The sequence below is a fragment of the Marmota marmota genome, unplaced genomic scaffold (assembly GCF_001458135.2).
Source record: "Marmota marmota marmota unplaced genomic scaffold, marMar, whole genome shotgun sequence".
In the NCBI taxonomy this organism is placed as follows: Eukaryota; Metazoa; Chordata; class Mammalia; order Rodentia; family Sciuridae; genus Marmota; species Marmota marmota.
The window spans coordinates 6391320-6403512 of record NW_025999900.1 but is presented as its reverse complement, the minus strand read 5'-3'; the positions used below and the strand labels follow the sequence as shown (position 1 = coordinate 6403512).

At 45.2% G+C, this 12193-nt stretch overlaps 1 protein-coding gene across 1 annotated transcript in view; it reads left to right on the top strand.

Moving 5' to 3' along the window:
* The window catches only part of Plek2 (pleckstrin 2), a 28441-nt gene extending 17232 nt beyond the window's left edge, over positions 1 to 11209 (top strand). The window contains exons 3-9 of the mRNA XM_015490284.2: positions 1252 to 1433; positions 2870 to 2961; positions 3263 to 3450; positions 3618 to 3719; positions 5756 to 5839; positions 8615 to 8693; positions 9434 to 11209. Coding sequence (XP_015345770.1) covers positions 1252 to 1433; positions 2870 to 2961; positions 3263 to 3450; positions 3618 to 3719; positions 5756 to 5839; positions 8615 to 8693; positions 9434 to 9561 — 855 coding nt within the window. The 3' untranslated portion in view covers positions 9562 to 11209. The remainder of the gene's footprint in view (positions 1 to 1251; positions 1434 to 2869; positions 2962 to 3262; positions 3451 to 3617; positions 3720 to 5755; positions 5840 to 8614; positions 8694 to 9433) is intronic.
* Positions 11210 to 12193: the final 984 nt, after the last annotated feature.

The following is a 12193-nucleotide window of genomic DNA, read 5'->3' as shown; positions in this document are numbered from 1 at the left end:
ACCCCTCAGATCCTGGAGCAGGGTATTCTATTCCGTGGGCCATCTGTGAGGGTGCTCAGTATGTGCAGAACACTTAGCAAGAGTGAACTGGTTGAGGGTTGGGGATGTGGCTCAGTGGTAGAATGGTTGCCTAGTACGCCCAAGGCCTAGGTTCAATCCCCAGCACTGCAAATATAGTAAACTGGTTGAGAAGGAGTGTAAACTATATCATATCATAACACAGAGCATGGAGTTGGGTTCTTGTTTCATGAATGTGAAGAATGAGAACCTCGGATACAAGGGTGAGAGTAAAATAATAAGTAATAATAATAATTATTGATACTATTATTAATAGTTATTATTAATAATAAAATAACAGATAATAATAAGTAATAATAATTACTTATTAGAGTAAGAGGAAGAAAGCAGAGCTCTCAAAGAGAGAGGGGTCTCAAGAGAGGGATACCAAAGAGTGACTCTTGTCTAGGAGTTTATATAGTTTATATAAGTTTAAGGAAGTCAGCCCCTGCCCAATCCTGGGTGTGGTGTTTATTGTCCATGAGGTACTCGTGCAGCCTTTAGGCCCATCAAAATATCCACCAGGCATTTCCCCTCTTTGGAGAGGCATGGATCCCAGTCACGTAGATCCTGATTTTAAAATAACCTTTTTGTAAGTTTCTTAGCAAATATCTGCAGGTGCTGATTGTGCTTTACTGCCCAGGAAGTTCCCCGGGGGCCCATCTCCCAGTCCTGCCTGCCTTATCTCTTTCTCCTGATGTCAGTGGAATGTGTGAAAGACCTGGGAATGTTTAAACTGGAGGGAAAAGAGGGTCAAAGGTGGTGTCACTAACAGTTTTATTCAAGGTGACCATTAGTAAGAAACTCAGACTCAGTGAGCATCTCTAGCTAAGGGGCAGAGGTGGGTCTTGGTCCCATTCAGCCTGGCTGCAGAGGCTGAATGCTTCCCATTTCAGTGCAAAGCTGTCGTGGGAGGAGAGACTGCGTGACCCCAGAGTCAGAATCAGGACAGTGTCCTGGAAGCAGTCCTTGTGCTGACTAATCTGCCCCAAGGGGAAAGGCTGCCTTAGGAGGCCATGAGCTCCCCACTGCTGGAAGTGTCTGACCGAAGTTTCACAGACCACTGGGGTATAGACAAGGGGCCAGGGCACAGGCGGTCACTGGACTACCCCACCTTGGCCCTGTCGTTTCTGCTGACCGCGTGCTCTGGACTGTTGTGCCTTTGAGTGCCGGTCTGACTCTTTCTTCCCACAGCTCCTCATTAAGCTGAAGACCAGAACTTCCACAGAGTACTTCCTGGAGGCCTGTTCTCGAGAGGAGAGGGACGCATGGGCCTTCGAGATAACAGGAGCCATCCATGCAGGGCAGCCCGGGAAGGTCCAGCAGCTCCACATATTAAAAAACTCCTTCAAGCTGCCCCCTCACATCAGTCTGCAGTGAGTGCCCTGCCTGCCCCACCCCTTCAGCCTCTGGCCTCTCTGCAGCCTCTCCTGTGCGTGTGCGCCCAGTGGGGAGGGGAGAGGTCTTTGGGGAGGGGGGCTCTGTGGTGCTACACAGGCCTGGCTGAGACCACCTTGTGCTTCAGGGCTGTCAGCTGTCCCTGTCTGGGTCATACTGACCTGGGAAGGAACTGAACCACTAGCCCCACTCCTGTGTAACCTCTTAGAACTTTGCCACTTTTGCCCACCTTGTGAAGGAGGTAGAGACCCCCCCAACTCCATTTTAGACAGGTGCTCAGGGCTGTGTCAGTTTCTTAGGGCTCTCCACCAACCAGGTCACTGGTCTTTTTGTAGCCTGGTGGCACAGATGATGTTTTCTGGTAGCAGCTGCAGTCTTGCTGGGTGGGGGTTCCTCGTTCATTCATTCAACAAACTGTTACTGAGTACCTCACAAATATGTGCAATTATCATGTACCAATGTTTAAAATCAGAAAGAAAATAAATAGTTATTGAATGCCTACTGCATGCCATGTACTGTGTTGGATGCTTAGCAGAGGCAGGTAGGAGTAAACAGGATCTCATCTCTGCGGCCTTCCAACCCCAGTGTATACACATAAAATGAGGAAAGATCTTCTGTTGGAGGGAGTGATCGTCCCATAGAGCAGAAGGAAAGCTGATCAGAGGTGGAGGTGATAAAGTAGGGACGAATGTTGCAAACACTCCCAGGCAGCCAAACCCTCACACCCATCACAGATGAGGGATGTGGGCTGGGAATGCACCCCAGTGACTCAAGGGTAGAGCACTTGCCTAGGATGTGTGAGGCCTGGGTTCCATCACACACACACACACACACACACACACACACACACACGCACACACAGACATTGTGCGTCCATTCTGGGCTTTTAACTCCATGCCAGGCACTGAAACCTGGCCTGTGCACTTTCTGTGTGTCGAGGGGCTGGTAAGCCGTGGCACATGTGGGGAAGACTGGGTGGGTGGGTTGTGGCTGGATTCAGAGAGGCTCAGCATTGAGAAGTAGCTGGAGGATTTGAGCTGAATGCAGCAGATCATAGAGAACCGTGGCGGCTCCTGCACACTCATGTTTTGTGTCTTGCTGTCCTGGGGATTGAACCTAGGGTTTTGTGCATGCTAGGCAAGTTCTCTCCCACTGAGCTATACCCTCAGCACTATTGTTGCTTTTAAGTAAATCCACAGCTCTTTCGCCTCACTACAAGGGTAATGATTAGATGCCCGAGAAGAGAAATGTCTGAGAATCCTATCAGATTCTGATGCGTCATGGAAGGCCCCCTCCCCTCTGGTGTGTATCACACCCCTTGCCACGTGCCTTATTCCCTGGCAGTGGCTCTTGGGCCCTCCCTTGAAGCTCTCTGTGACGAGGATCCTTCTCCTTTGCCTTCCTTCCATACCAGCCGCATCGTGGACAAGATGCATGATAGCAGCAGCGGGATCCGGCCAAGCCCCAACATGGAGCAGGGAAGCACCTACAAAAAGACCTTCCTGGGTGAGCCTGCCCATCCCAGGGGCCGGGCGAGGTGGTGGACACTTGGGACCCTTGGGACCCGGGGCTCAGTGGAGCGCTTGACTAGCCCATATTGAAACCAGAGCTATTTGCTGAGCAGTGGTCTGGCCTGAGATGGCCACATGAGTGTGGCCGCAGCTGTGTGTGGCCGGTGCAGCCTTCAGTCTGCTCTTGGCTAGAGCCCGAGTCTGCCTAGGAGGAGGGGGAAGGTCACAGATAAGCACCCTAAGGAGGGTGGGTGGGTGCCCGTGGTCTGATGGGTGCTGCCCTTGCCCTGATGCAGGCTCCTCTCTGGTGGACTGGCTCATCTCCAGCAGCTTCGCGGCCAGCCGTCTGGAGGCGGTGACGCTGGCCTCTGTGCTCATGGAGGAGAACTTCCTCAGGCCTGTGGGTGTCCGGAGCATGGGAGCCATTCGCTCCGGTGACCTGTCTGAGCAGTTCCTGGACGACTCCACAGCCCTGTACACTTTTGTAAGTTAGTGGGTCCCCTCTTGCCACCAGGGGAGAGGGAAGAGGCAGAAAGAATGGGCACAGGGAGAGGCCGAGGGTTGGGGACAGCTTTGTCTTTCCCCTGCAGCCCCAAGCCTGGGCCTGGGGCTATTTCTGTAGCATAGTCCTTGCTCCCTCCTTCCCACTAGGCTGAGAGCTACAAGAAGAAGCCAAGCCCCAAGGAAGAAATCAGTCTGAGCACGGTGGAGTTAAGCGGCTTGGTGGTCAAGCAAGGCTTTCTGTCCAAGCAGGTATGGCTGCCTTTGACAGGGAGGAGGGGGATGCTGAGGAGAGGCAGGAAGGAAACCCTGGGGGGCACTGAGAATGCTAGAACACCCCCATTACCAGCAGGGTCTGCAGAGCAGTTGCAGAAGCCAGTCAGACCATCACACACCCAATCACATGTGTACCAGTTGTGGGGAGTATTCCGGAAAAGCATAAACACATGGAATCATCACAGCACTAAAAAGCAACTTCTGGGCTGGGTGTGGTGGTGCACACCTGCAATCTGAACAACTCGGGAGGCTGAGGCAGGAGGATCACAAATTCAAAGCCAGCCTAAGCAATTTAGCAAGGCCCGAAGCAACTTAGCAAGGCTCTGCCTCAAAATGTGGTATATATACACAGTGGAATATTACTCAGCCTTAAAGAAGAGTGAAATTATGGCATTTGCTGGTGAATGGATGGAGCTGGAGAATATCTTGCTAAGTGAAATAAGCCAGTCCCCCAAAATCAAAGGTTAAATATTTTCTCTGATATGTGGATGCTAATTTACAATAAGAGAGGTGGCTAGGGAAAAATAGAGGCAGAGGGGAGTGAAGGGAGGGGAGCAGGTATGGGGGTTAGAAAGGATAGTAGAATGAATCAGACATTATTACCCTATGTACATAAATGATTACATGACTAGTGTGATTCTACATCATGTACAGTCAGAAGAATGAGAAGTTATACTCCATTTATGTATGATGTGTCAAAGTGCATTCTACTGTCATTTATTACTAATCAGAACAAATTAATGAAAAGAAAAAAAAGGCTGGGGATATGATTTAGTAATTAAACACCCCTGTGTTTAATCTCTGGTACCAAAAACAAACAAAAAAACCCCAAACAACTTCTGCATGATTGTTTCATTTCAAAAATTTGTGTGACCTGCTTCTTGCACAACAGGATCCCCGTCTGTGTTTAGGTTCTTTACCAGCCACACGACTGTGTGTTGACCCCAGGCCCCTGCTTCTGCTGAGCCTGACAGGAGTCCTTACTGAGGGCAGTACTGAGGCCCCTGGAGGAGCATGAAGAGGGTACAGGAGAGACTCATGAGTGTCTTTCAGGCCAGAGGCTAAAGAAGGTTTATGATCTAGGGTCTCAGGCCAAAGAGAGTCTTTCTCCACACACACATGCAGATTAACCTTTTACACATTTAGTTTTTATCGCGTTCTATAATGGGTTGCTTCTTTTTCTGATGCAGAATGTAATGGTGGTTTTGCTGTAGATGTATGCATGTGTAAAAAATGCACAAATATACATGCAGCTGTAGTTTGTTTTTGAACTAAGTTGACCATTAAAAAGCTGGTGGGAGTTGGTGGCCTTGGGTTCAGGTTGACACCTGCTGCCTCTGTCCCTCTCTTTTGCACCAAGTAATGTCAGGATGATGCAATCCCCTTCCTTTTGATGCCAACTGTCCTTGGCTCTGTCAACTAAATATGAGGGTGTTTTTACAGGAGGCTCACTAAACAGGGGGTCATGTCATGTGAAGTCTGTGACATATCATTGCAATCTTCAGGTGTCCTGTGGACTGTTATTATTTACTTATTTTTTTATTTTTTATTTTTATTTTTGACTGGGGATTAAACCCATGAGTGCTTTATCATTGAGCTACATTTTATTTATTTATTTATTTAAAGATTTAAACAAAATTTTAGTTGTAAGTGGACACCATACCTTTATTTTATTTGTTTATTTTTATGTGGTTCTGAGGATTGAACGCAGGGCCTCACGTGTGCTAGGCAGCGCTCTACCACTGAGCCACAACCCCAGCCCCACATTTTTTATTTTTTATTTTGAGGCAGGGCCTCGATAAATTGCTGAGGCTGGCCTTGAACTTGCCATCCTCCTGACCCAGTCTCTTGAGTTGCTGGGAATACAGGCAGTGCCACTGTGCCCAGCCAGACTCTTTTGTTTTTAATGTGGTTTTTATTGGGGTAGGCTGGCTTGTTGGGGTTTGGTGCAGGGAAGTGGAAGAAGATGGAGAGCTGTCACCAAGGACCGTGGATCCGTTTCTTTGCTGCAGGGTCACAAGAGGAAAAACTGGAAGGTGCGACGCTTTGTTCTGAGGAGGGACCCTGCTTTCCTGCATTACTATGACCCAGCCAAAGTGAGTGCCGTGGCTCCCTGGGTGCCCTGCTGCCTCCAGACACCTCCCAGCAGAGCAGCGGCCCGATTCCTCCCCTCACCCTGCAGGGCCAGCTGCTCCTTCCTCTCCCTGTGCGGTCGCCTGCACAGCGAGTGGATTCTTCTGTGCCCACCTCTTACTATGGAAAAGCTTCATTATTTTGAGAAGAAAAACATCTTTTACTTTCCCTAAAGCCTGCTTCCCAGCCTCTTCCCCCTTTGCCATCTGAAGAGCCCATGGATTCTGCCTCTTCAACTCCTTGTTCTCCCCTATGCTTTGAAACATTTCTTTCGTTCTTTTCTTTTTTTTTTCTTTTTTGTGTGGTACCTGGGACTGAACCCAGGGGCATTGTGTCACTGAGCTACATCCCCAGCTTTTTATTTTTCATTTTGAGACAGGGCCTTGCTAAGTTGCTGAGGCTGGCATCAAGCTTGTGATCTTCCAGCCTGATCCTCCAGAGTCCCTGGGATTGCAGGCATGGGCCACCATTTCTTTTATTTTCTTTCTTCCTGTTCTTTCCTGGTTTTCTTTCTTTTTTTCTTTCTTGTACTGGGGATTGAACTCAAGGGTGCTTTACCGTGGGGCTACATTCTTTTCTCCAGTTCTTTTTATTTTGAGACAGGTCTTGCTAAGTTGCTGAGGCTGGTCTTGAACTTGCAATTCTCCTGCCTCAGCCTCCCAGGTTGCTGGGATTACAGGGGGCGCCACTATGCCAAGCTACTCCATTTCTTTTTATTATATGTAAGCCATAATTTACTTGTTTTCTTTTTTTTTTTTTCATAGATCCAAGAATTGCTTGCTCTGAATTTCAGAAAATAAGTAGAGCCTCATGCTGAATTGATCTAAAAAAAAAAAGAATGGTCTTATAGTCAAGGCAGGCCGCTCAGCCTTATCTTGGTACATGTATGATTTTCATTTTTTTTGAGATAATGAAGAGTGGTTGGGTTGTAGTGGCTCACACCTGTAATCCCGGATACTCTCCGGGTTGAGGCAGGAGGATCACAAGTTCTAGGCCGGCCAGGGCAACACAACTTAGTGAGACCCTGTCTCAAAATAAAAAAAGTGCTAGGACGTAGCTCAGTGGTAGAGTGCTTTCCTAGCATGAAGCTTTGAGCTCAATCTTTAGTGCCCCCAAAACAAAACACAAAAACACAAAAAGTAAAGAGTTTCAGTCAGGAACCCCTACCCTAAACATAGAGCTGGTTAGAGCCTATGGTGCTCTGTCAGGCCATAAGGGGGGTCAAGGACCAAGGAGGGACATGGCAGGAGGGCTGCCTGAGGGGTCAACCAATGAGCCTTCCAGATGCACAGTTGAAGCTGGGTGTGGTGTACTCACCTGTAATCCCAGGTGACTCAGGAAGCTGAGGCAGGCGAATTTCAAGTTTGAAGACAGCCTCAGCAACTTAGCGAGGCCCTAAGCAACTTAGTGAGAGTCTGTCTCAAAATAAAAAATCAAAAGGGCTGTGGATGTGGCTCAGTGGTAAAGTGCCCCTGGATTCAATCCCCAGTATCCAAAACACAAAATAACACCAACACCTTCTTCAAACAACAACAACAAAAACCAACAACAAAACCCCACACATTGATCTCAAGCCTACTTATAGGATAAAGGTCAAACTTCTCTGTGGCTACCTCAAGTCCTTTTTTTTTTTTTTCACTGCTGGGGAGGGAACCCAGGGCCTCAAGCATGTGAGGCAAGTGCTCTACCACTGAGCAACACCCCTAGCTCATCAATTTTTTACAAAGCTGGGGGCGGGGGCACAATCAACAAAAAGAATAAAATAAAACTTCAGTTTTGCCTTAACTCAGTCCAAGGGACAACTACTGTCCCTTGATGAATTTACAGAAGCCCAGTCAGCATTCCTTAAAGACAATTTAATTTCTCCCTGGCTTTGCCTTCACCCTTCCTCCTGCACGGGCTCTCTGCCCATTGCCGCACCCAGGGCTCACTTCTCAAGGTTGATTCAGGTCTTCCCCCAGAGGTTGCCCTTGCTCCGTCCCTCTAGGTGTGGATCTCCTCTTCCTCTGGACTGTCCCTTCCTTAGCATGATCAGTATCATCATCTCTGGCATTGTTACTTAACCATTTCATTTTTGCCCTATTTCTTGCTGCCTACACCACTTATTGTGAAATTCATTATTGATTAATTGAAGGGACCCAGGGGGCTGAGGCTCCTGATGTGTAATTGTCTGAACCATTCAGAGATACGACAAGCCACTTTTGCTTCATTCAGTTTCATATCCACCATGTACCAGAGACTTGTATAACCGTGTCTCCTATGCAGGAATATCAGTGTTCAGAAGTATGACTATGTCTTTTTCTGATTGCTTGGCAAGACACACAAGAAGGTTAAGGAACTGGTGCATGTTTCTCCTGGTAGTACTGGATCAGAGGCTCAGTTTGAGATATCTCCAAGAATGAAACAGATTGATATTTAACTCTGCTAGACCTGGTGACAGAAATGTTGGTGGCACTCCTGCTACTGGGTATGAAAGGAAGAGGCCCAAACTTCCTTACTGGTAGTAACTTGGACACATGATGCCTCAGATTTAGCCTCATCTATTACAATTTATCGACTCCCTCGGTGCTGGGAATTGAACCCAGCAGGCAAATGTTCAACCACTGATCTACACCCCCCGCCCTACACATAACTTGGAATCCTTCTTTAACTGTCCTGAGGATGATTATAGGGGAGAGTGCAATTCTTCCTTTTTGTGCGTTCGCAAAATTCCTAATTAGATCTCTTTTTCTCTGCAGGAAGAGAACAGGCCAGTGGGTGGGTTTTCTCTTCGTGGTTCACTGGTGTCTGCTCTGGAGGACAATGGCGTTCCCACTGGTAAGGTGCAGCTTCAGTCCTGGCCTGAAGATCTCAGGGGCCTTCCTCTGCATTTCAGTAATCCCCCTCTCCTGCCATGGAAGACTGAGCTCTGGGTGCTGAGTAGGGCTTTAATCAATGAGACAATGAATGGTGTGATTTTGAAGTCAATTTCAGAAACAGAGGAAAAGTCCATATGGCATGTTCTTAAGAGTTTTAAGGATACAACTCAATATTTCTCATTTTAAATATTCTCTTTCCTCACATTCTGTGATTGCCCATAAACTCCTACCTATGAATCATAGCTCGGCTCCCACGGTGCTTCATTTAGTAGCGCACTTTTGTATCTGTTATCACATTAATTCTACAACAGACAGCTATGGTAGGAAGATAGTCCCATTTTGTGGATGTGGAAATTGAGGTTCAAAGTCATACAATTTCAAGTCAGACACCGTATTCTGTGCCTGCTCTTAACTTTCACATACTGGATTCTTGGATGATTCTTTGAATGACACTGTAGGTCTGTGGCTAGCATAAGGGGCCAGAGAGGATTTCCAGGAAATGTCCAGACTAACCAATAGCAGGCCTTAAGGTGATGAGGAGGGAGAAGGAAGGAGAAGGCAAAAACATGCACCTCATGGGATTTTCTAACCATGTACATAAGAAATATTCCTATTTGTTCCTTTCTCAGATGACTTTCATCTGGTTCAAGCTGAAAGTGGACATGGATATTTAATCACTGATTTATTTTTCCTACCTAGGGGTTAAAGGGAATGTCCAAGGAAATCTCTTCAAAGTGATCACTAAGGATGACATACATTATTATATCCAGGCCAGCAGCAAGGCTGAACGAGCAGAGTGGATTGAAGCTATCAAAAAGCTGACATGACAAGACTCCTGGGGAGCAGGACCAGGATTCCTTCCTCCTACCAGATGATAGACAGGATTTCCTGAGAATGGAGTGTGTAAAGACTATCATGTTGGGCTGGGGATGGAGCTCAGTGGATCTGGGTTTGATTTCCAGCATCAAAAAAAAAAAAAAAAGTTTAACATTATACATTTTGCACTGCTTTGGAGTGAGACTGCTGGAGTGAATTCCTCAGGTGCCAGTGGTGGTGCTGTTTCCTTCTCTATTTTCCCATTACCAACCTGGAAAGCTATTCTAGGACAGCCATTAGGCATCAGTATCTTGACTTCTGCCCATCAGGATACACAGCTACGTCCTTGGATCCCTTTTTGGAACTCTCTGTATATTTAGTTTTTTTTAAATGTGGTGCTGGGGTCAAACCCAGTGCGTCATGCATCCTTTTTGAAACTCTGGCCATTCTGTAATAAATAAAATTCTACTCTTGAAGTAGCTTTCTCTGAAATGTCAATATCTTATTTTTTTCAAATGCAAATCAACATTTGTTTCTGCTTTTAACTTCTAAACAAAGTTTTATAGTTTTCAAAGGTTTCATAAGTTGAGTATGGAAACATTTCAAGTGATCTGTCACTTTTTTTTTTTTTGCCCAGGAGCATTCTACCACTGAGGTACATTACTTTTTGAACTGCAAATTGAATCCAGGGGTGCTTTACCACTGAGCTAAACCTCCAGTCCTTATTTCTTGAGACAGGGTCTTACTGAGTTTCTGGGGCTGGCCTGGAACTGGTGATCCTTCTGTCTCAGCCTCCTTGGGGTTATAGGCCTGCACCTCCATTCCTGGAGAAACTTTGGTTTTAGAATGAACACTGAGACAAATAGGTACCAACGAACACCCCCAGTTGGGAGATTAACCTAAAATAGTGAAAAGTCTGTATCATAGTATTTTTAAACAACATTTTTATTATTTTCAAGTTTATACAGTGATCTGGCATAAGCCATTGCCAGTGTTCTTGCCAAGTACAAGTGCTTGGACTTCAATGAATAAATAAAATATGTAACCTATATTTAAGGGGAGTGGCTACTTCCATAGTGCTTAAATAAAAACTTGTCCTCTTAAGACTGAACCGTCTCCTCTATTAATTTTGTCCCATAATAACTGACCAGGATTGGGGAGTCCAAGCTGTTTTACCTTATTCCTACCCTTTAAAGCACCATTTTCTATTTGGCCTTTTGCTAATGTCTAAAGTCTATTGAATTTTATTGCTTTAAAACAATTTTTAAAAAGCGTTTATTGCTTTTTTGAGTATTGATTGGTGCTTATCTGAATTAAAGTACACTTGGTTTAATGACTGCCCAATCTCAAAATTGGCACAATGGTGCCTTTGCATGGGAAATAGGATTTCTAAGAATTGGAAAGTAGGTGACCTTCAGCTTGAGGCAAATCAGCAAAATGGTACTAGCATTAAAGCTTCTTAAAAATCCCTACCATTTAAATTGTTCTTGATGTACACGTGAATTATAAATGGCTGAAGTATGCCAGCTGAGTAATAACTCTGCTTAGCATGATAGTGATTAACATCTCTATAGCGCCCCAAAGTATCTCAACATTGTATAAGAATCAGCTTGTCTTGCTATAAAATCCATAAAAATAAAAGAAGTTCAAACCTTCCTATTTCCTTTTCACCATTTTCAATTAAGGTATGCACAAACAAGACTCAACCTGTTGCTAATTTGGTTGTCAGAACTAACCATTTGACCACAGAGGCTGAGGTGGAATAAACAGGTAACCATGAATATTTTCAATGAAAAGGCTTTGGTGGAGAATCAGGATTTGGATAGGCTGCTCAACTGTCATTGTCTGTCCTGTTAGAGTTGTTCAGGAATATGTTGTTTACCTTGTCCTCATGTGTCTTGTCCCTGTTTTAAGTCAGCATATAGACACTTTAGTTTAGTCTGTTCTCGTCCTCTTATCAGTGAAACACTGATCCTTTCTTTGGCTAGGGTCAACAATTTACAAAATTGTTGCAGAACTGAGCAAAAGGCCCACATAGGATTAAAAAAAAAAAAAATCAGTCACCATGGAAACCACCAATATTTTCCAACAGTTATGGCTTTCAAAGTATGAAAACTTCAGTAAACAAAAAAAATTCAATTTCCATGCATACACCAAAGGAGCACCTGTTCTATTTTGGTAACATTTTGATGCTAGGAATTTTTATAAAACTTTCTTTGATGTTTCAAATATAGAAGTAAAAATTTTGTATCAATCTTTAATACATCCAGATTCTATTCCCCATGTGGCATGTTGGCTGGCAAACTTCTTGGAATGGGCCATCTGAAGTTAAGTCTTTGTATTAAAAAGCTCACACAACCTGACAAAGTAAACAAACGGACTAACTTTCATAATTGGCAGAAACTCTTTCACCAATAAATTCTCCTAAGTATTTTCTAGTCAGTTCCCCTTAAAAAAAAAAAAAAAAAAATAGGATCATACTTTGTTGCCCAGGTTGGCTTCAAACTCCTAGGCTTAAGTAATCCTCCTGAAGCAGGTCTGACTATAGCTGTACACTAGAGCACCCAACTCCAAAAGCTTTAATGAGTTACATCTAGTCCTGGGTTGACTAGGATGAGTTAAGATTGATCTGCAGTGTTTTGT